At 37.1% G+C, this 24444-nt stretch overlaps 1 protein-coding gene and 1 long non-coding RNA gene across 2 annotated transcripts; both read right to left on the bottom strand.

The window, feature by feature from the left end:
• Window positions 1–185: 185 nt before the first annotated feature.
• Window positions 186–24439, bottom strand: actl6a (actin-like 6A). Its single transcript, XM_030132629.1, has 14 exons — window positions 24264–24439; window positions 21675–21751; window positions 19647–19821; window positions 15776–15876; window positions 12750–12847; window positions 12534–12628; window positions 10780–10886; window positions 8937–9026; window positions 8781–8842; window positions 7912–8026; window positions 7729–7809; window positions 6354–6449; window positions 6175–6261; window positions 186–691 (listed from the first exon to the last, which is right to left on the bottom strand). Exons 1-14 carry the CDS (start codon window positions 24286–24288, stop codon window positions 611–613), a joined length of 1290 nt encoding a protein of 429 aa, XP_029988489.1. The 5' UTR covers window positions 24289–24439; the 3' UTR covers window positions 186–610.
• LOC115418232 (uncharacterized) lies at window positions 4668–6102 on the bottom strand. The gene is made up of 2 exons (XR_003935276.1): window positions 5810–6102; window positions 4668–4891 (listed from the first exon to the last, which is right to left on the bottom strand). It is a non-coding gene; the product is annotated as an uncharacterized LOC115418232 (long non-coding RNA).
• Window positions 24440–24444: the final 5 nt, after the last annotated feature.

Consider the following 24444-nt stretch of genomic DNA (forward strand, 5'->3'; position numbering starts at 1 on the left):
TGGAAAAGGTTTGCAGGTTTTTGCAGTTCCATCACTAATTTGCTGAAATCAGTGGAAAAAATGATTTTATTGTTAAAAGATCACATGTAGCCAAAGACAAACAATAGAAAATTGAACAGACTTGTTTTGAGTCACAGATGGATCTGATTGGACTTATGGACAAGTTTATGGTACAAGACATGACTGACCCTTTGTTTTTTGACCTCATCAGTCATTTGTAAAAATATTTGCAGCATATGTTTCTTTTTTTTTTTCCGTGACATGGAAAATTTCACCAAATGAACGAAGTCTTGATCCTGACCATGTCATACTATGTCTAGTAAAACTAAAACACATGGACAGTATGTAGCTGGAACTAGGGTCTTCCAATTCCAGAACAACCGTAAAACATCATCAAATGAAGGCAACAGACTTATAACATAAACAAAGGAAGTTGAATCCCATTTTAATAATGTCAAGGACAAACTGGCTTATTTTTAAAAAGAATCATACAAAACAGGAGCATTTTTCTTTAGGTGTTCCTGAGTCCAGGGTCAGAGAAGAACAATTGACGATGCTGAGCTTGTGTCAAAGGGAGACGGTGACAGAGAAGCTGAGACTGGATGTGGAATCAAGGACACTTCCTGTCCACACACTGCTTCCCTCCCTCCTCGTACTCCTGTTTGGAGATCCACATCTGCTGGAAGGTTCCCTGGTGCACACAAAAAACAGTATTAGTAAAAAAAAAAAAAAAAAAAAAAAAAAAAAACATGTCCGGCCAGGGGCTTTAATGACAGTTAGGAAAGAATACTAGACATACTTCATCTACAAATAAAGCTGTGAGTGTTCATTTTCTTCAGTCATGAGTGTTTTGATCAAGACAGGTTTTTATCCAAATCTAGTACAGAAGACCTACACTATATTGCCAAAAGTATTTGCTCACCTGCCTTTACTCGCATATGAATTTAAGTGACATCCCATTCCTAGTCTATGGGGTTCAATATGACATCGGTCCACCCTTTGCAGCTATAACAACTTCAACTCTTCTGGGAAGGCTGTCCACAAGGTTTAGGAGTGTGTTCATGGGAATTTTTGACCATTCTTCCAGAAGCACATTTATGAAGTCACACACTGATGTTGGACAGAAGGCCTGGCTCTCAGTCTCCGCTCTAATTCATCCCAAAGGTGTTCTATGGGGTTGAGGTCAGGACTCTGTGCAGGCCAGTCCAGTTCATCCACACCAGACTCTGTCATCCATGTCTTCATGGACCTTGCTTTGTGCACTGGTGCACAGTCATGTTGGAAGAGGAAGGGGCCAGCTCCAAACTGTTCCCACAAAGTTGGGAGCATGGAATTGTCCAAAATGTCTTGGTATGCTGAAGCATTCACAGTTCCTTTCACTGGAACTAAGGGGCCAAGCCCAGCTCCTGAAAAACAACCCCACACCATAATCCCCCCTCCACCAAACTTTACACTTGGTACAATGCGGTCCCACAAGTATTGTTCTCCTGGCAACCGCCAAACCCAGACCCGTCCATCAGATTGCCAGATGGAGAAGCACGATTCATTACTCCAGAGAATGCGCCTCCACTGCTCTAGAGTCCAGTGGCGGCGTGCTTTACACCACTGCATCCGGCGCTTTGCATTGCACTTGGTGATGTATGGCTTGGATGCAGCTGCTCGGCCACGGAAACCCATTCCATGAAGCTCTCTGCACACTGTTCTTGAGCTAATCTGAAGGCCACATGAAGTCTGGAGGTCTGTAGCGATTGACTCTGCAGAAAGTTGGTGACCTCTTCGCACTATGTGCCTCAGCATCCGCTGACCCCGCTCCGTCAGTTTACGTGGCCTACCACTTTGTGGCTGAGTTGCTGTCATTCCCAAACACTTCCACCTTCTTATAATACAGCTGACTGTGGAATATTTAGGAGCGAGGAAATTTCACGACTGGATTTGTTGCACAGGTGGCATCCTATCACAGTTCCACGCTGGAATTCACTGAGCTCCTGAGAGTGACCCATTCTTTCACAAATGTTTGTAAAAGCAGTCTGTATGCCTAGGTGCTTGATTTTATACACCTGTGGCCATGGAAGTGATTGGAACACCTGATTCTGATTATTTGGATGGGTGAGCGAATACTTTTGGCAATACAGTGTATGCTCAAACAGTGTTCCTATTAAAAACCTAAACAGAATTTTTAAAGGACCAAATAAACACAGACTTGAGATTATTACTGGATGAAAGTTAAATAACCATTTTCACTCTGTTAAACTAAAACGAAGGAGACATTTAGTTTATAAGGATTTTTAAATAACGGATCCAAAATTATGCAAAAGAATTGTCACACAATGACAACAAAAAGAAACTGCAGCATCTAAATGTTTTCAAAAACAATCAGTTTCACCTTAATTCTTCTACTCTTCTGGGTTTTCAGGACCATGGGAAGTCTAAATACACAAGTCAATGCCTGTTCCTGATCCTGAGTTCTGATGTCATAAAGGACATTTTCACAGCTGTGGAATCAGTAATAACCTTTAACACAACAGCATGGTACAGTCTCATCTCAGCTAAAAACAAATCAAAGCTTTCCCAAATTAGAGGAAGTAAAAACAACAATAAAATAACTCGGTCTTAAATCTTACTGTCAGAACTCAGTAACAAAGCAATCAGAGGGAAAGCTCAGAAAATGACCACAGATCAAGCCCCTCCTCCTACCATCAGACCACCGCTACCATGTCCCTCTAGCCAGAAAAATGTACACAAACATACTTTTATTCCCATGGCCATAAACTGTCAAAACAAACAATAACTTTGTCACCTGTATTTTCTCTATTCAGTCATCTACTCAATCCTTCATTTGTCAGTTGAGTATAATGTAGATTTTAAGCTAAGTTAAATTTTGATTTATAAATCAATCTATTATTGTTTTTATACTGTAATTCATCTGTGTAGGCCTGCTGTGTTTGTTTGTTTTGTGATAATAATAATAATGCGATTTTCTGTCTGGACATATAATATAGTATTCTAACTCTGTTCAACATACCCAGGTCCATCTCCACCCTTTGTTAGACCTATCTCCGTGCTGCAGAAACATTGCATACCTCCACTATTGTTCTGGAATAGATTTAAAAGTTATCCATGTTGTTGGCTAATTCTTGGACGGTGCCAAGCGCAGGATGCTACATCAGCATCTTTGCAAAACATCGTTGGAGAAATGTTTCCTGGAACATGTGCACATGATGAAGTGCACGTAAACAGATGTGCATATTTGTTAAAACCAGTGGTGGCTGGTGACATTATTTTTTGGTGGCATAGTATTCAAGTCAGTTTTCAGATGCACTATAATCACATATCACCACTAGGATACAACAAAGCACATGCACCACTATTTTAAAATATTAATCTGAATTAAAATAAAAATACACAGAATATCTTTTCAGTTGTTTAATTTTTATATGTAAATTTCACCGGTCTATCCCTCAAACATGCAAATTCCATGACTATCGTTAAAGTCAGGTATGTCCCTGACGAGTGTCTTTTCCACTGCTAATATGGACAGTGCATTTAGACTTGGGGTAATGGTAGAACAGGTAGATCACAGGGAATTACACAAAATAGGAAAATAAGGTAAGGGCTAAAAGATGTCAATGTTACCGCTCATGTCAGGATTTGAACCGCAGCCTCCTGCATCAAAGCCAGTAGTGTTACCTACTGAGCCATCCTGCCGCTTGTGAACATATCTGTAGTTTTACCTACAGACCTATTCTCTGATTCCATTTCTGAGGACGGTCTTGATTCTTTAGTGGATGTGATGTTTACCCCTGTGGGCGGTCCTTAAGGCTCTCCTATCTCTTGTGTTGGTGGGGGGTCAACTGGTCCATTTATAACCAGTGTCTATATGGTAAAGGGAGAGCCTTGGGCCCAAACAGGAAGCCCATCCCTTGACTGTTCACTAAACGACCCAAAACATATGAAGTACACTTGAATACAGATTATACACGGTACTCACGGCCTGGATCATGTATAGCTAATTTATTTACTTATTCATTCCATGAAATATATATATTTTTTAATTATTTAATGGGATTCCTATCATCTTCGTCATGTGAGACAGGTGGACAACGCCCTAGCGCCCTTTATCAACGAGCAGTAACACAGACAGAGGAAGGAAGCAGAACAACAATCCTGACATGGCAAATGAAACATTGACCCGTATCCTCCAGTACCTCTAGTCAATCACACCAGCTCCTTTCAGAGCTTTTAACTGCACACATTCCAGCTATAGAAACACCATCCTCAAATCACCTGATTTTAGATGAACCAAAAACCTGTCTGAGGCTAAAGGTGACGGAGCCTTTTCTGTTCAGGTCCAAGGCTCTGGAACATTCAGCTCCAACATGTCATATGTGCACAATCCATTGAGCACTTTACTTCTGTTTTAGACACGTTAAATTTCTTTTAACCTTTAAGCCCTCCTCAAATTTACAACCATCTGGTTACCTTCATGGCAAAAATGCCATAAAATCAGCGTATGTCAACATTTTTTTTCATACATCTCTTAAACAACTTCAGCTCTGCTCAAAACTACCAAACATTCAACAATTTTCAGGATTTTAACCTTTTAAATGCCAGTTTAATAATTTGAATTCTGAATAATTTATTACAAAAAAAAAACACCAAAAAATATAATATTTTCCATATAATAAATAGTAGGCAGATGGAACATTGGTGGTGATTAGAGCCTCATGGGAGGATAAAACACATGTAAGAGTAAAAGACACTGGATTTCAAAAATATCACTAAAAAGAAAAGTCCCTGCTGAATTTCATGCCAAAAGCTGCAACACAGCCAAAATGATGACCAAATGAGAAAAATGTACAAAAATACCCAAGGACCTGAGGGTTAAAGATACCTTAACTCTTTAAGTGCCAGACAGTTAAGGGGCTAATAAGCCTTAAAAGTGCCACAGAATTTGGCCGTTTTTCAGTATTTCGCGTCGTTTTTATAATATTTGAAGAATCCTGCAGGAAACCACTCGGTAACATCCGACCAATTGCTGATTAGATCCAAAACACACCGGACGCAGCCGATTCATTATTGATCGTAATTTGCATAATTTATAATAATAATAATAATAATCTTTATTTATATAGCACTTTTCATACATTAAAAACTGTAGCACAAAGTGCTTTACATATCAGTTTAAAAATCAGTACCGCCCCCCACCCACACCCACCCACTCACCCGCACACACACACATATACATGCAAACCCACATATACATGCAAACCCTCAAGCTCACACATACTTAAGAAGACTGACTGAGCACGGGTAGACCAGAACAAAAATGTACAAGTAAAAGTAAAACATCAATTTAGGAGGCGCTGTCTCAGGGAGCCATCCGCACCAGGAGGCAGCCGCCGACCCCGGCGACCAGGCACCAGCAACACAGCCCCGCATCCCAACTAGTGGGAGAGGGCCAACTGGGACCCCCACCCACCAGAAAGGAGCGGACCCCAGTGAGAGAAGGCGCCACAGCCCCCGGAGTCCACAGCCGCCCCCCGGCGTGGAGGGCTCCCTCTGATGAAACACCAGAGAATAAGAAACATTAAAAAGATATAAAAATATTATTCGGTCGCGTGACCTCAGATTCCCGTCTGCTTGGTCTCAAAAGGGGGACACAGAAAGAACGTCATCGAAATGTGAGAAAGAAATGGGGGTGGATGGTTTGTTTGTACACAAATATGGCGTGTTCTCCAAAGTCGATCTGATCGGCCCGTGGCACTTTACAGGTTGTTTTCGTAAAGCCGATTTAATCGGCCCATGGCACTGAAAGTGTTAAATCTGTTTTAAATATGCACCTATTCACACAGGCCTTTAGTACAAGTGTGTGACCTTTGTTTTATCTTCTGGTTGTGTTTTTAGATGCTATTTACCCTATTACTGTGTATCTGTTTTTATCAGTTTTATATCTCATCTTGTATATCTATATATTGGTGCTAGTTTTATCATTTTCTTATATTTTTACCTATATCTTTGCACAGCACTTTGGCCACTTTTTTTAAAAAATATACTATAGGAGTAAAGTTGACCTTGACCTTGGTCCAAAAGGCTGCAGTTATCTGTTTATGTTGTGCCACTTTTATTGGACATTCATATTGTTTTTTGGACAGTTTTAGCTGCTGTGTGACTTACGAGCGATGCCAGGATGGAGCCTCCTATCCAGGCACTGAAGCGGCGCTCCACTGTGGTGTTGTTGGCGATCAGCTTCAGCCTCATGCTCTGCAAACACACATATTCAACTTGAGCACAAAACATGTTTCTTGATGTATTTGAAGATCAGAGAAGGTAAAATGTGACTGCGTGATGCTCACTGGAGGAGTTTTCTGAGAGAGCTCTCTGTTGAGCCGGTCTGTGAAGCCTTGGATGAGCGTGTTTCCTCCAGTCACCACCACACTGCCATACAGACCCTAACACACAACACACAATAAAAACATCAGGCTGGAAAATAAGCACAAGATTCATATATTTGGAGACAAATAATTACTCTACATTTTATACTGCCTTTGCTGGAAGTGTCTGTCACACTAGTTTTCTTCAACAAAAAGTCAAAGTAATCTAGAAAAAATTAGATATACAATTAGGGGTTTCACCAAAAAGTTCTATGTCACTTGGCAACCATTTTTCGGCTTTGTACAGGGTTCGTACACATATTTCAAGATCAAATTCAAGCACTTTTAAGGGTCATTTTCATATTTTTCCAGCACAGCACCTTATCACCGGGGTCAAATACATATCTACAGGAAAACGTATACTCATGATTATTTTTTTTCATTTTTTATCCCAGTGATGTACATTGTACTATGCTATAAATATCTAAAATTGTTTTTCTTTCTATCTATCTATCTATCTATCTATCTATCTATGTGCTGCAGAAACATTGCACACCTCCACTATTGTTCTGGAATAGATTTAAAAGTTATCTGTGTTGTTGGCTAATTCTTGGATGGTGCCGAGTGCAGGATGCTGCATCAGCATCTTTGCAAAACAGTGCTGGAGAAATGTTGTTTCGTGGAACATGTGCACATGATGAAGTGCACATAAACAGATGTGCATGTTTGTCAAAACCAGTGGTGACTGGTGACATTTTTTTTTTTTTTGGGGGGGGGGGTGCAGTATTCAAGTCAGTTTTCAGACGCACTATATTCACAAATCACCTCTAGGATACATTAAAGCACATGCACCACTATTTTAAAATATTAATCTGAATTAAAATAAAAATACACAGAATGTGTTTTCAGTCATTATTTTTTTTAAATGTAAATTTCACCTGTCTATCCCTCAAACATGTAAATTCCATGACTCTATTGTTAAAGTCAGGTATGTCCCTGACAAATGTCTTTTCTGCTGATAATATGGACAGTGCATTTAGGAGAGCAAAAGAGAGAAAAGACAGAGCAGACAGGGTTGTATTTTCTGGAAATATGCTTTTAAAATTCCAAGCGTGCAATTTCTTTTTGGTTTCATGTATTTTAGCCATTTACTGTTGAAAACTGACTTACGCTGTGGTTTTGTAAATTTCAAAATAGACAAAATAATTACATTACTTTGGAAATTTTAAAAAGTTTTTTAAAAGTTGCATAACTTTCCCAGGTTTTTCATGGCTGTGGGAAACATCTATTTAAAACAAAGAAAAACTACAGACATGCTAAGTTTTCCACAATGCATTGAAAAGGTGTTGCTTCTCACTGGTCGGATATCGATGTCACACATTCCCACACTGGTTGTTACAACATGTCCGACTCCTAACATGGTGTTTCCAGACAGACCCTGGAGAGATCAGACCAAACACAAGTTCTTCACTAACTGATTCAGAAGACATAAAAAACACACTGACTGAGATTGTGTAGCTCTTCACGCCAGTGCACACACCTTGGCATTGGAGGGGTCAAAGAGCCCCTCTGGGATCTTCAGCCTTTCAGCCCCAAAGTCACAGTTGTAGCCGTTTGGCAGCTCATAGTGGACTGTTGGCATCTGGGCAGCAACCCTGATCCAACAGAACAGTGAAAGCTTTAGATATCATTAGCCTCAGAGCATAATTGCCTAAGTCATACACACATGGACAAAAGTATTGAGACACATTGAATTCAGGTGTTTCTTTTCTAACCGGGGTCTGAGAAACAAACAATAACAACACATGTTATAATATAGTTTCATATTGTGATAATTATCATATTGATTTTTAATACTGATGTTCATATGTCAAATCATCATGAACAGGACATCTTACAGCTTTAGACATGTCCTGATATTTTTGTTTATTTAGTTTAGAAACATCAATATTTCCTTCAAGTTTAATAGAAGATTTTTCTTTTCAAGTGAGATGTGAAGAAAGTAGATGGTTAGTTGTGGTAGAAAATTATTATTTAGAGCGCGAAAAATATTTTTAGAAACTTAGAGGTAGAACATCTAAAGTCATGGATAAAAAAAAAAAAAATGTTAAGAGAAATTAAGTAAAAACCATCTCTGAGGCATTTTGGACACAAAGGTAACAATTTAAATCAAACTAACCAATGCAATGATATTTATCACAGTATAAAACTATAGTATGACATTTGTCATTATTGTTTTGCAGCCCAGACCCCTATTAGAAAAGAAACAGGTGGTGAGGTGAGGTTAACAGAAGATATAGTTGCGGCACTCAAACCAGTGTAAAAGAGGAGAATCAAACATCAAATTAGTCATTACTGGCAAAAAGTGTGACCACCCTCCCACTTATTCAGAGTAAATAGTGGTCTTACTGTTCATCGTATGGAGAGTCCGACACCTGCAGCACCGACGCCTGGAAGTCCTGGATCACACACTGCACAGAGTAAAACAGAGTCAGCTCACCTTCAGACATCCCACTGATGCTACAGTATGTGGTCACACAAATGTTTGAAGATTCTACTGCTTACATTACACATGTAGTTGTGCCATGAGCGAGTGACTTGAGGTAGTTTCTCTTTTTTCTTCCAGCTGGCTGGGGCTCCCTCCCGCACTGCATCCTGAAATTAAAATCACAGAGGTCAACGGTGGCTTGTGTGAGAAAGACGACACACAGGTGATAGGATAAACACAAACTGCAGATGCCTAGATGGTAATGCTCATGAATGCATTCCAATAAACTCACCTTTACACGTGTTTCATACTGAAAATGTTTTATACTAAGGTGCTACAGTTATACTAATTATTCTCGTTTTTTACTTTGCACAATTTATGTAGCAGACACTGACTCAGCACTGCCTTTCTGATTACCCAGTCTGAAACACAGATGCTAATATATAGTGCATGGCCCAAAAAAACAGGCCCATATGCAATATTTTGTTTGACCCAGCCCCCCACCCCCCTTTCGATTTGATAACAGGATACATTTACCATGATATAATTTAAGCTTTGCAATGTTTATGCAATGTTTCATTTTAGTTGTCCATAGTTACATAAATTTTTGGTTAAAACCTTGTATTTATGGTGGTAGTCAGACCACTGTGTACAGTCTTGTCCAGTGGTGGTCAGTCCATGTGTGAAAATGATGTCTCATACTCCCTGGACCACTCTTTTTGTAAGCTTGATGAGCCTGATGGCTGTTTCAGAATTGAGACGCTACTCACCACATCAGGTAAAGAGTTAAAGAACTTGTTGCAGCTGAAACATATTCATCACTGCAGTAAATATCCAGTGGAAGGATCTGAAGTATTTGCTCAATATGTTATCTTTACCAACACTATCATTCAGTTAATCAACTTACAGGCAAAATTTAGATTTAGACTAGAAGCACTCGGAGAGCGCAGACCTCCGCCAAGGCTGATCAGTGGGCCCCCCCGTGGGCCCCCCCGCCCCCGAATACCACCAAAATTTAATAATTTCTTCCTTATCCCATTTCCAACAAACCCTGAAAATTTCATCCAAATCTGTCCATAACTTTTTGAGTTATGTTGCACACTAACGATCAGTGGCCCCCCACCCCCCCGTGGGCCCCCCCACCCCCGATCACCACCAAAATTTAATCATTTCTTCCTTATCCCATTTCCAACAAACCCTGAAAATTTCATCCAAATCTGTCCATAACTTTTTGAGTTATGTTGCACACTAACGGACAGACAAACAAACAGACAGACAAACAAACAAACAAACAAACAAACCCTGGCAAAAACATAACCTCCTTGGCGGAGGTAATAAAACCATGATACTGGGAAAAACATCTACATTATACCTCATTGATTCATGGTAATGTTCACCATCACATTCATGACATGAGAAACAGTGATATTTATCTAGATACATATTATAATCTACATTTTTCTTGCATCTTCAGGTTTCATTTTGCTTGTTTATCTTTAAGTTCTCTGCTAAAAGTATCTCATAGCTAGCTTTCACAACAGAAGCACTAAATTACAGCATAAGGGTGTGTTTTTGTCTTGTTGTGTTTTGTCATTTTGTCAGTTTCATGTTTTGTCTTTCCGAACATTTTCATTGTCATTTGCATTTTTTTGGTTTTTTTTTTTTCCATTTTCTTTTATGAGTACTTTAAACCCAGAGATAATCTGGCATCCTTCAACTTTCACATGATTATCAATATCTACTCAACACTTCATAATGATGATATTTTTGGTTCCATCACCCATTCCTCAATTAAATTGCTTTTAGTAAATATATATTGTTTGACCAAAACATCACAGCTAGTGCTAGTGGCCTAAATTGCAAAAAAAACACTGACATGCAATCTTCTACAGTATCTTTTTTAACATCTTAAGATCTTACCTTTGATGCAATCATGTAAGGAGGAATTATTTCAACATTTAACTCTTGAAATAGCTCCCTACACTGCATGCTCATGAAGTCTCCAGCCAGGGGCGATTTGACAATCCCTGTCAGAGAGAATCAACCACACATGAACATATCATTAATATTTAAGACAAAGAATAACTACATGCAGCTCAACCTGATAGAAAGGGTCATAATGTGACCTTACCGAGACAATGTTCTCAGCATTTCTCTTTTTGAATCTGTAGATCTGACTTCAGTGTAGATATGACATTAAACCTCAGTCTTTCTTCTGTTCCATCTTTTTGTGCTAGTCTTTCTTAAAAGGCTTCGTACTGCAGTCATTATTTAGTTCCATTACAAAGCATGCATTCATGTACATTTACAGAGGTAGGATGCAATTATTAAGTGCTGTAAACTACACATTTCAAAATCCTTAGGTACAGGTATAGTTGGCTTGACTGAGAATATGCTTCGTCCAGCAGATGGAGACATACAACACAGAAGAGAAGCCCTAACATCACTAGACATTTTGTCACTTTATTTACATGTAATGAATGTGATTAATCTCTGCCGTTGTCAATGTGAATAACAACTGGGTTCCCATATAATCCATATACAAAATTTCAGAACTTTTCCATGACTTTTTCAAGAGCCAATATTATATTTTTTAGGGTCATTCATAGAAATGTACATACATTATAACAAAATGAAACTTCAACATTTCCCTTAACAGTCATCTATTTTCATATTCATTCAACCTTTCAACAAGTTGCACTTAAGACTTTAACACTAGAAAATTGGAAAGCAGAATGTGTTGAGGAAGTCCCAGAATTACTTAGCGTAAATTCCTCTATTCAGTTTACAATGTCATTGTTAATTTATTTTAGAGGCTTTAAAGGTTGGCATTGCATTGTATTTATAAAAGTAATGTTAACTTCATAATCAAAGCAATTATTATTTAAAATCTTTAAGAATAGATCATTTTTATGACATTGTAAGACAACACTCAGAGTAAAGGAAATGTCTTGCATCTTAACACAAATAAGATACAAGACACTCACTGGGATTACTGGTTTTAGAGGCATTAGATGCTGTCTGGGTTCCAGCATTTTTTTCCAGGTTTGGTGCAGACTTAGTTGTATAAGTGTGGCAAGAAAATGATGATAAAAAATGTTTTTCAATAAAAATATGGAACTTGAAACATGTACAAAAATGTAGAAAAAGTTTGAAGCTTCTTTTGACCTTGTTTTGGTACCACAGATGGCTTGGATGCTGCTAGGGGAAACCCTAACTGAATTTTACACCTTCTATAGAACTGCATATCTGACCTGATTTCAAACTTTTATATCAAATAAAGAAAATCTATTCCTTACCCTAAGGTCTAATCTAACTTCTGAAACAAACTGGTGTATTTTAGTGATTTGCTGGACTACCATGGTGATCCTCTGAAGTTTTTATCACCTGTTATTGTTATCAATAAGGTTTTAGACTTTAGGTTTTCAACAGACATGTCCTCATGACAGACATAAGAAAAAAAAAAAACCTACAGCTTGTAGACTATGTCTGCTTATTCACTCTCTTTTCTAAAAGTGGCAATACAACAATAATTCCTTTACTGTTCAAAATTTAAAGTTTTCTTTACAGGTCTAGAAAAGTAGATTCTAAAATTCCATAGCTTGGTTTTTCAGGACCACAGGAACCTTGTATCATAAAACCTGCTGGCAAACTGAATAACTAAATGAGTTTACCTTGCTGCAGAACATATCCATCATGCACTGGAATGGCTGTGGTATGTGTGGCTCCACTGTCCAGGACCAGACCTGTAGAGCGACCATTTGCAAAACTACAACACTCAGAGTAAAGGAAAGGTTGCACAATATAACACAAAAAAGGTACAAGACAATCACCTGGGAGATCATGAATGAAACCGCATTATCTCACTTGTCCTGGGTTGTAAAGGATACGCAGAGAGAACAGCTGATTTGCAGAGAAAGAAGGCAGGAATGTTGTAATGCTCAAACATTAGCTCTGTGAGTTTCTCTCGTTTCGCTCGCGTGTTCCACTGCGGAAACAAAACACAAAAAATTACATTTACAAATGTTGGAATATACAGCCTTTATTTTCATTGCATTTCCATACAACGAAAATTGGTTGCACCCCAATAAAAGATACTCTTAAAAAAAAACATTCATACATACAAATAGCATCCAACATGTGACACACAACATTTAACAGTCAAGGCACAATACAGTTTTGCAGTCGGTCAGTTAAAAAGTTAAATATCTTTAAGTTAAGTTAAAAGTAAATAAATATTATCGCACAACATAATTTCATTGTCTGGGCTTTCAGTACAGAGTTCAGTGTGGTTATGGCTTTGGGAAAGAAACTGTTCAGTAGTCTTGTGGTGCAGGATTTGATTAAACCTGTAGCATCTTCCTGAAGGGAGGAGTTGGAACAGATGAGGAAGCAGTGAGATACAGGTCCTATGCTATGTTTTTTCTGGGCTATTATGAGCATTCTCAGGTCCATTATTCAGATACTAAAGGAAAATATGGGAATGACTTCCACAGGCTTAAGTCAGGATTTAGTATGACCAAAAGTCCAAAAACTCACCCAAACTACTGAATTACTGAAACATGTTGAACAAAAAAACAGCAGAGAATTAGTGAAGTGAACCATGTATCATCATCATCATCGTAATATTAATTGTTTGTTGTAGTTTGTTGCAAAATTCACTACTAGGCTAGTGAGTTTCTTCAAGTCTGTGTGATTCTTTAATGTCTCTTTGTACTAAAAGTGTCCAATTATTTCATGATAACTTGCTGAGTTTGTGTTGTTTTGGTGCTGATGAAGATATTTCAAATAGCAAAGAATTACACCAGTACTGTGGGCATGTGGTCTACATTTAATATCCAAAAAGTCTCATTCACTTTTGCTGACGCTATGGTGCACAACATAATATGTAAAAACCTTTTGGTTCATTCTAAAAATGACGGGACAAATTAGGTTTTACAAATGGAAATACTACAGGATAATGTGTATAAATAAACAATATCAGTCCTAAACACTGATGGTCAAATAATAGCATAACATAATAGCAATAACAGTCAAAAGCCACCAGGCATAGCCTCAGCCTCCAGAGTGCAGAGGAAACTAGAGGTAAAACATGTTACAATTCAGATGGTGGATCATAATTCTACTTTAAAACATTGTTAAATGATCTTCTGGATGTCCCAGCCCTATCTGTGCTTAAGGTTCAGGTCAATGTAAATGTTAACCCTCAACCCCTCAGAGCTCCCAGGGTTTTTTTTCTCAATTTTTACATGGCTATTTCAATTCATCTTTTTAAGGCACTTACAAATCACACAATACCCAGGTGTTTTATAATAAAAATTTCAGGAAAATCTCAGCTTTATGGTTAACTAGGCATACTTCTGTCCTAAAACAGTAAACAAAGACATATTTCAGCCCAAATGCTGAAAGTTTGAAGTCAGATTTGAGAAGAAATTTTCAAATCTCTTGTGAAAACACACCTTTATATGGACAAAGTGTTTTGGTGCTTGAAATAGGTTTAACAAAGGCTTAGCTTTATAAAAGTAGTGGGATATAGGGCTGTACGATATTGGAAAAAACTGACATTGTGATTTTTTTTTTTAACCCTGCTCCGATATATATTACGATATGAAAAAATAGTCAGGAGGATATAATAGCTGTGTGGTGCCAACATAAATGGTCAAACAAATTAGTTGTGTTTCCTCTCATTGTGGCAACAGGTGCAAGGCACTGTCGGCACAGAACATGTGTTTCAATATCACCCTTCTTGTAGCCAAAATAATTCCAGATAACTGATGTTGCTTTTCTTTTTGGCACCAAGTCTTCATTTTCTGTGATTTTCACTTGTTCATTGCACATTTTTCAATATTGTTACCAGTGACTCACTCCAAACTGATTAAGAACAATTGTGATTGGTGGGTCGCTGCGCGCAGTGTGTGTCACATACCCTTGAAATTAGATGAGAACACATTGAATTCATTTGCCCCCTACATTGCAGGACTTGTGATGTGACTATTGGGCACACGTATATCGTGATATCGATGCTCAAACAATATTTTGTGCAGCTCTAGTGGGATATATGCATGAAATAATAGGTACATGTGGAAAACATGTAAAGTGAAACTGTAATACTGTTTGTTGACCATGAATGTTGTCTGTCCTATTTCACCAAATGTCTCAAATGTGAGACAAATGAGGCTGAATAATGTCTTCATATAACATATCTAGCGTGATTAGATGTGTGCAAATGAGAAAAGAGCATTATCTTATATATACACAGCACACAATATTTACATACCCATTTTCTTTTGTTTTTATTTATGTTGTACAGTATAACAGTTCCTGTCCATCTGCACATCGAGGGTAGCATTACATTTTCAACAGGTCTATTTCTGTCCAATGTCTCCCCATATCTCTGCAGCTAAAACTGTAATAGGGCAGGTCTTACTGATTCCAGAGTGCCAAGTGGTTGGCAAAAGTTGACAGACGAGGGATTCAACTGATTATGTCTGCAAAAGTTGAGGGACAATGGACTGATCCAATTCAGTACAATAAGAGGTGAAAATATGTGCACATGGCTCTGTAATTTGCTCTAACTTTGGTTGTGAATCACATGGGACATCAATAGAGTGTGTAACGGAAAGATGAGTTTCTCCATTCACAGAAGTATTTGAACCACTTTTCTATAGTGTAAAATTATAAAAATACTATTAAAACATAGCAAAACCATCACAAAGACCAGCTGGTGCATGCGCTGCCATAAAAGTGTTTTTAAAATTAGAATACATCAGGTTTGTAAGATTTTTAAAAAAAAATGCATTTGTAAAGTCTGAAGATCTGACCTATAAACATGAATGTATATTATTCCCATGGCAGTCTACCAAGGATGCACCTGCGGCACAGATCCATGCTGCATGAGCGGCAAGGGATAACTCACCGAAGCTTCTGACATGAGCACTGGATGCAGGCTTGGCTCAGACTTGAAGTGCATCTTGTAGGTGTGATCCAGAATGGCCTGGAAACTGTCCCAGTCTTCAACTAGAAAAGGTGCAGAAGGGAAGTTAAAGGCATGGTTTCTAATGTGTAAAAACACTTATTTTTTATTAGTGGATTTTATGAATCAGTACAAACACAGGGCACAAGTAACAATAACAGTTGAATTTCTGATGTTGTCAGGTTCTGCCACTATGTTAGAGTCCTGTGTTCTTAATGCAGAAAATCAATTTCCTGATAGCAGTGAATGGTACTTTCACTGGAGGAGAACTCAGCTAATTAAGTGAAAGTCCATATCTGACTTCCTATCAGTGCTCAATAGTAACTGTATTGATATCAATAACCATTTCTATGTTATAAGCCATTAAAATATGGACTATATAAGTAAAAAAAAAATGTTTAATATTTTAAAAATTCATTAAAACATTTAAAAATCTAAATTGCTCAAAACCATAAAACAAACTTTGTAGACATTGTCCCAAGGAACATACATAAAAAGAAATGAAATTAATCCAACCAGTAGTTTCATTAGAGAAGATGTAGACAAAGCCGGACACAGCGCCTTCACAATAGCTCCTGGCCCATCGGCCGGTAAACTAATAAAAATGAGGCTGTTCTATTTTATAAATTTACACCCATCAACAGCAGTGAAGACATACTATGATGAGCACACAGAAACTATTTACCCATAATCTCTTTCCTGTATAAAAATACAGACCATAATGATTCTGAACGTCACCAAAAAAAAAAAAAAACACGCTTATTTCACCAGTGCTGGGTCAGACAGTGGAGAAAATAGAGCGATGATGAGCTTTTTTAAAATAATAATTTGAGCACCAGGCACCAATGTTCCAGGTCAGGCCTCTGAGGGAGCCTGTGGTCCCACTGAGCTGTTCTGCTGCAATTAAGATTGGTGTCACAGTCTTCTCTAAATAGCCCCAGAGCCAAACTCCAGTGGACCAGATTCTGATGAGAATCATCAGCTAGGTCAGTGCGCCAGAGCAACAGTTTCATATCTACCGTACCACTCATACTTCAACATCAAACAAGCTGCTAAAAACTAAATGACTCATTAGTCAATACAGTGACTGTAGTTATGGAATAATGAGCAGAGAACAGGATGGTTTGTGCAGGAAAACTGGTTAGCAGTAGCTTATTGAAATTACATCCAGACAACCAATCAGAAGAGAGCTTTTCATCCCTAGTGCACAAACACAACTGTGGCAGAGACAGTAGGCTGTTTAGGTTCTCTCAGAAGACACTCTGGGATGGGAATGTTTGCACTAATGAGGTTTGGTTTCAGATACTTTCATGAAGAGCAGCAACAGTCATCGTCTATACGTCAGTAAGAGCTGTGACGACTTCATCTCCAGAGTCAGTCATCACACCACTCCATTTATGGATATGGATCAAGCTGATGAAATTAGAAATATTCATTAAAAGTTTACGTCATAGACCCCGATAAACATGGATAAGCACCTATCTATGTATACTGACATCTGTCACTTCGCTGATACATCCACAAGTCAGAAAAGACTGGGATGTGTACAACATTCAATACATTCAGTGATTACTAGTAAATTATCTTTAACTTACATCCAATTCTTGACATAAGGGCTGTCACAATAAAGGCAGTTAGTTGATAGCTGTTCTATTTCTGTTCACTTAATGCATCTCGTACAATTTAAACCTAACAATAGTTCATTTATACACATATACAGTGCATCTAATAAAGAGTCATTTAGATTTATTATAAATGAATGACTACATTTTCATTTATTATTGTAAAGAAAAATTCCAGCCCATCTGACATAAATATTGTAAATATATAAAGGCTATAACTGGATTACACTGAATTTACATATATCGAAAATGATGTAGAAATGGGCATGAAAATATAACGTTTTTGGTAGTTTTGTCAAAGTGTGTTTCAAAAGGTATATGGAAGCAATTATGACAATTATGAGAAATACTTAGGGTTAGCTAAAGTTGTCCATAGGTGTGAATGTGAGAGTGACTGGTTGTTCATCTCTATACGTCAGCCCTGTGATGAACTGGTGACATGTCCAGGTTGTACCCTGCCTTCACCCATAGAAAGCTAGGAAAGGCTCAAGCTTTCCGCGACCATCGAGGATAAAGCTGTTGAAAAGATGACTAATGTCTTTAGGTTAACGACAATACTTTTAATTGTGTAATAATAGTGAAAGACCTATTTGATGCTCCACCACCATCTTCCATGAAAGATGTTTTAAAATTAATTCTTACTTGAATTTTTGCAAAGATAGTTGAGATAATAAAGCATTGACCCCTTTGTAAGGTCACTATATTGGCTTTATGAGTTTCTGTTATCATTTATTGTTTTGTCTCCTGTATCCTAAACAGTGGACTTCATTGACTGAATTATCAGAATAACTGACAGAGACATTATAAGGTCATTTAGAGACATTTTGTTAGTGCAACTGGTGATTACTTAGTATATAAATCCATCACAGAACCAACTCCAGCATAATAATGTTGAACAAACTTACTTAAAAAAAATTACGTTTCACATAACTGTGCAAAATCCAAAAACTGAAGACACATTGTAATCCCAAAAGAAAACTTCACTGTCTTGTTTAAGGTGAGATTCACGCAACTCTACTCCATAACTGTGATGGAAGTTTGACCCATAACATTTCTATTTTTTTTAGCAACAGAATTACTTTTGAACCTCTAAAAATGGAGGGACTAAAATAGTTACAATTCCTACCTGGTTAATGCAATATTTGTGTTAAACCCCTTTAATTAAAGCTGAAAGTCCAAACTTCAATCACATCTTACCTATAATGTGCAATAATCCTACAAATACCAAATTGTGTTCAATAAGTCATGCAATAATCTTCTGTTCTATAATAACAATGCAATATTTATTCAATATTTATGAAAATATATTAGCACTAGTTTTATATAGACTTGGTTCATGGGTATACATATTATTTACATAGATATACATGCTGCTGTCATAGATATACATACTGTTTTCCTAGGCAATAGATACTGTTAATGGACTCTATAGAGAGTTTTAAAGAACACCTCAAAACACTCCTGTTCAAGCAGGCTTTTTAATTTCCCAACTGACTCAGGGCTGCTACAAACTGACTGCACTTTATGTATTTATCATATTTTAATTGTATTTTAATTGTATTTTATTGTGTTTTAATGGTATTTTACTTGTATTTTATTTGTAATGTTTATTTGTACTTCGCACTGTAAAGCACTTTGTGACTGTGAAAAATGCTCTATAAATAAAATGTACTTACTTACTATTTACTTAATACTGTTCATAAATACAAATACTGTTAATACTGTTCATAGATACATATATTGTCACATACTGTTAATACTGTCAATTCACATTTTGTCCATTTTCTTTTTATAATTCTACTTAGCTCTATTCTTATGTTACTTTGTAAAAGTTCTATTCTATTTTCTTACCTTATTTTTAGTTTTGTCATTTTATATTTGCTCCATTCTTATTCTGTAGTATTGTTTTATTAATATCATTTGCACTGACTGGAGTAGCACTCCTAATTTCATTGTACACACAATGACAATAAAGGTTATTCCATTCTACTGTATTCTAATGTATTGTATTGTATTGTATTGTATTCTATTCTATTCTATTCTATTCTATTCTATTCTATTCTATTCCATCTTGATTGTTTCATTTCCAATCCACCATGCTGGTGGTGATGGTGGTGGTGTACAGAAGCAACATTGCAAAATCTGTCACTGTCCAAATATATAAGAACCTGACAGCATGTTGAAAGACTCACTCATGCCATTCTTGAGTGGAGACATGACCTCCATGCTCTCCCTGGGAACCCTTAGCTGGTTGGTGTCAATGTAATAGGTGGTGCCGCTCTGCTTGCCCTTGTCTCCATCTGTCTCCATAGGCGTGCTGCCATCTTCTCGGTCAAGTGTCACACCTATGACAGTGGGGAAGTCTGCCTGCATTGCATCAAAGTACAACACAGAGCAGTTCATGAGGACACATATTCTCACCCTGGTTCACCAATAATCACTTCCTGAGAATGTCATGAGAACAAAAGAACTAAAACCTCACAGTTCACTCTCAAACTCCCATGAAAAATTAAATTCCTACTTTTTGAAACAATGTGAGGCAATGGTCTTCTGACTAATGCAGACTACAGATGTGTTGAAATACTTGGAAGTACCTAATTTCTGATACCTGATGTGAATCTTATTTAGACTGATCCATTGTTATAAAGGGAAATATGTCACTAGTCACTTTTCCATTGGACATATGCACAAAACTTTACTGATATTTACTAAATGTCAAAAAAACAAGTGCCAAATGTCGGTTTTTCCATTAAATCGCAAATGCTTGTTTATTTATTATCGTGAGATGACACAAGAAGTCATTCCATACACATGACAATGAACATAAATATCGTGTTGATTTACAGATAGTTTTGCATGATATACCAGTTGCGCTACGCCTGAAAAATCACCTCTTGCCAGCGCAGAAACTTTTAATCAATAAATGAGAGTTTTAGCGAAATTGTCGTTTTTCCATTAGGTAAATTTTTATGCACAAGTTTTATTCATTCAATTTGAGGGTCAATGGAAAAGTGACTACTAAGCCTGTTTTCATCCACACTAACACTCAGATCATTATCCAATCTCTGGAGTTATCACATTATTCAAGTGAACATGTAAACAGCATAATCTGATATGTTTTATCAGATACCAGCAGCACTCTGATTATGAGAAATCAGATTAACACACCTGGATTTCTCCCCAATACTCCAATGTCTTCCTCGTGTAAAAACAATTAAAATCGTAGAAAATGGAAGTTACTTAGTCAGATGTGAGCTGAAGATAGTAACAGGAAATTTAGGTCTACTATCACTATGTACGTACGTACTCCGAAAGAAATCCGACAATGGACTGGAGCATCTAAACCAGGGTTTATTGATCATTGCATTTCTTAAATGCATATAAACATGTCAGATCTGATTATTACAATTATCTGATAACTCCCAGTTATTTAATTTTTATGGTCATGTAAACAGGCTCAATGATTCAGTGCAAAGCAGCCGATATTCCCTTTTCACAAATATGCATCAATCATTTATCAATACTGTAGTAAATATGAGTAAAAAGAAATCCCAATGTACTCTTTAACTTTATCTGGTGGTGTTCACTACACAGCTTTTTTCATTTCTGTGTCTTAAGACTGCAAAATATCTAATTAACCTAATTAATTTAATCAAGTTTCAAAATTGCAAATTCAAGAGGAAATTGCAAAATCAAGAGGATTCTTCTGGAGAAATTTCTTAATAAACAAACTTTTTTTTTTTTTTATTTGCATTAATTTGGCAGTAAAAGGTTCTCAAACTTAAAAATACTTATAATAGTTCTTCAATGTACCTGAGAATCTCATGGAAATAAACTTAGTTAATTTGTCTCACTGCCGAAGTTGAATAAAGTTGACTCCACATCGACAAACCACAATTTGATGATGCTCTCATATGTATTCAATAAAATGGATAACATATTTCACATTTTGGACACATTAAATTACATTTTGCTGAAAATATTGGTGTACTGAATTCAAGATTAAAACTATTGACACATTCAGAATTATAACTAAAGCACAGATAAATGACAACCAAGCCAGCTCTCCAGAATAATCTGAACTCAATTTATCCCATGTGTCTCCTGGGCAACGGACCTCATTTCTTGACATTAGCATACATACCCCCAGAGGGTAGGAATAGATGCACAGAGGAAGAAATGATACATAGTTAATCAGGTCATTTGAGTGATCCACTTACCTTGGGACAGTCTTCGCCTGCGTAGCCAGCTCTTACTGAATATGAACCAATGTCGAACACCAAGGCTCCCACCTCATCTGAGGAAATGTGACAAGTGCTGTCAGCAGAACTCAAAGTTAAACTGAACTATGATTTTACCCAGGACTTAAGTATATTCCACTGAGACAGAATAAAGCTGTTATGAGCTACAATGTCACTAGGATAGATGGTCAAATACGACAATAGGGACAGGGACTTAGCACAGGATAGATTTATTATGATCAGTCAAAAAAAAAGAAATGTGGCCAGTCTCTAGGTGGCTTTTGGGTGGAGGTATTCAATACAATTTTCGAAGGTATGTGGCTCACAGGTGGAGCCATACCCTCTGCACTTTTTGGAACCTCCTCTTCCACCCTGCTTTTAACTAAAACAAACTAGAGCATAAGTGTGTTTGTCACCCTGTTGGCAAGACATCTGATTTTACTTAAATTGAAATCTGTAATTCCTCCATCCCATGTTCTTTGGATCAAATCCATCTTGAACTGCATACATCTAGAGAAGATACGATATACACTTCAGGGCTCCACGACCAAATTTTATACAATGTGGACCCCTTTTCTTTCATATGCTAGAGATCTAAATTTCCCCACTATCACTGATTGATTAGTTGTGTCTTTTGTATTCACATTTGTTGCCATTCCCCCGCTGGACTGGAGTGAACTGAACCAAATTTACCCCTGAATATATGGGAGCCTGAGATTATGTGCACAATGAGGCACCTTAAATGCTGAGATGGACCATGTTTACACTGATTGACTTGCATAGGATCGCACAATTGTATTCTTTATTGTCGAGGTACTGTTTGTTTGTTGTCAGTTTTGTTCTTTGTTGTGGTTGTTTTATTTTGTTTTTATACATTGTTGTCACTTAGGTTATTGACTTTATATCCTTTTACATACAAAGGTGTGCTGTATACATGAAACCTGTGACTGAAAAAAACTCAATGAAATAAGTTGGAAAAAAAAAAGAAATAGAAATGTGAAAATGATTATGCTGTGACATTAACAATTAATCAGTAAAATGAACACTCAAAACACCAAAATATTGATGAATATTTACAGCTTTAGATTTGATAAGCAGATTCTTTAACCATTTAAATTACCTGTGTTCTGATGAATAAAAGTTATACCTTGCAAAGGGAAAGTATGCTGTGTGATGATGGAAGACCAATCAGAATGTTACAAGGGGAGGCTGACAATTTTTTTGTGGATTTATCAAAAAAAAAAAAAAAAAAGCATAATAAGTCCTCTATTACCATTTACTTTGGAAATTGTAGACTGTACTATTGTAGCCAATCTACTTTAGATATTGCACTAGATAGGGCTGGGCAATCTGATCAAAAAGTTATGAAGACAAATCATCTTCATAGCAGTCAATGCTGATAATTTGAAGTTACCACCTGTCACCACCAAATGTCCACCTGAGCTGAATTAATGTACAGTCAATACTTACATTTAGTTTTTTCCCACATTGTATGGATGCAGTTTTTCCCCAGCTTCTTTAGAAAGGTTTGTTTTAAATCTTTTGGGATGCTGATCATTTATTTACAATTTGTTCTTGCCATTACTAATTTTTATACACAGACTTAACCATTTTTTTATCCACATGTTTTGTTTTGTTTTTTCATTTAAATTTTTTGTATCTAAAACTGTAAAAAAAATTTCAAGAGGACCCTAGACAACCCACTCCATCAACTTAGCAAAAGCCAACACACATACCATCAAAGCCGCCTGGACACCTGGGGGACACCCTAATTCACAAATCAGGAGGTAGATGATTCAAATGACAGTGTGTGCTCAATCCCAAAACATGCATTAGTGAAACTGAGTGAAAAAACAAGACATGCATAGTCTAATTCTTATTAACTGAGAATGACTAGAATAGATGTTTATTGTCACTGTTACAGGAACAATGAAAATCCGTTTAGCAGCTGTTCTGTTTAGCAGCAAAAACAGTTATGCTGAAAAATGTGGGCAATGTACAAAGGCTACAAGATAAAACATTAAATAGACATATACTAGTGAAACAGCCTACTACTACATACTACTAAAATATACAAACACCTAACTCAATACTATAGATAAAACATGTGTACAACAAAGAAAGATATATATATATATATATGTCTAAAAACTGCTATTTCTATTGTTTTTATGTATTTGTTTAATGATTTTACTGCTGTGAGGGCAGCAGAACTTCTAAATCTTCAACAATAAGAAAGCTGTATTGATAAATACACAATAGGATGTGTTGATGTGGTCGGCAAGTCCCCTTTCATTCATTTTTCTACTAGCCTAGAAATGACACCGGTTAACCAAGTACTAGTTACACTTAACCCAATCAACAATACGACTCCGTTTGAATAGCAAATTCGCATGTATGCATTTGCTGAAATGACGGTTTTATACTTGTTTTATCCATAAAGTGGGTTTAGTCCACCAAGGCTCTAAACGTTTGTACCGCTAGCATAGCATGCTAACGATAAAGCTTGCTAACGCTACAGAACAAGATAACGTGGGTGTCGTTTAAACGTAAAATAATTTCACTCACCGCCTCCGTACACTCCACCACTCATCCTCTAAGTGATCACAACAGCGACGTTCTTTAAAAAATATTATAACACACTCACAACCGCAAACGGTTAATCACAACAAAGGAAATTTGTTAGCATGGATAAATCTAACAGAGCAGGCGCCACAGTGCGTGCATGGAGCTATCCAATCAGAGTGGA

The sequence above is a fragment of the Sphaeramia orbicularis genome, chromosome 4, assembly GCF_902148855.1.
Source record: "Sphaeramia orbicularis chromosome 4, fSphaOr1.1, whole genome shotgun sequence".
NCBI lineage: Eukaryota > Metazoa > Chordata > Actinopteri > Kurtiformes > Apogonidae > Sphaeramia > Sphaeramia orbicularis.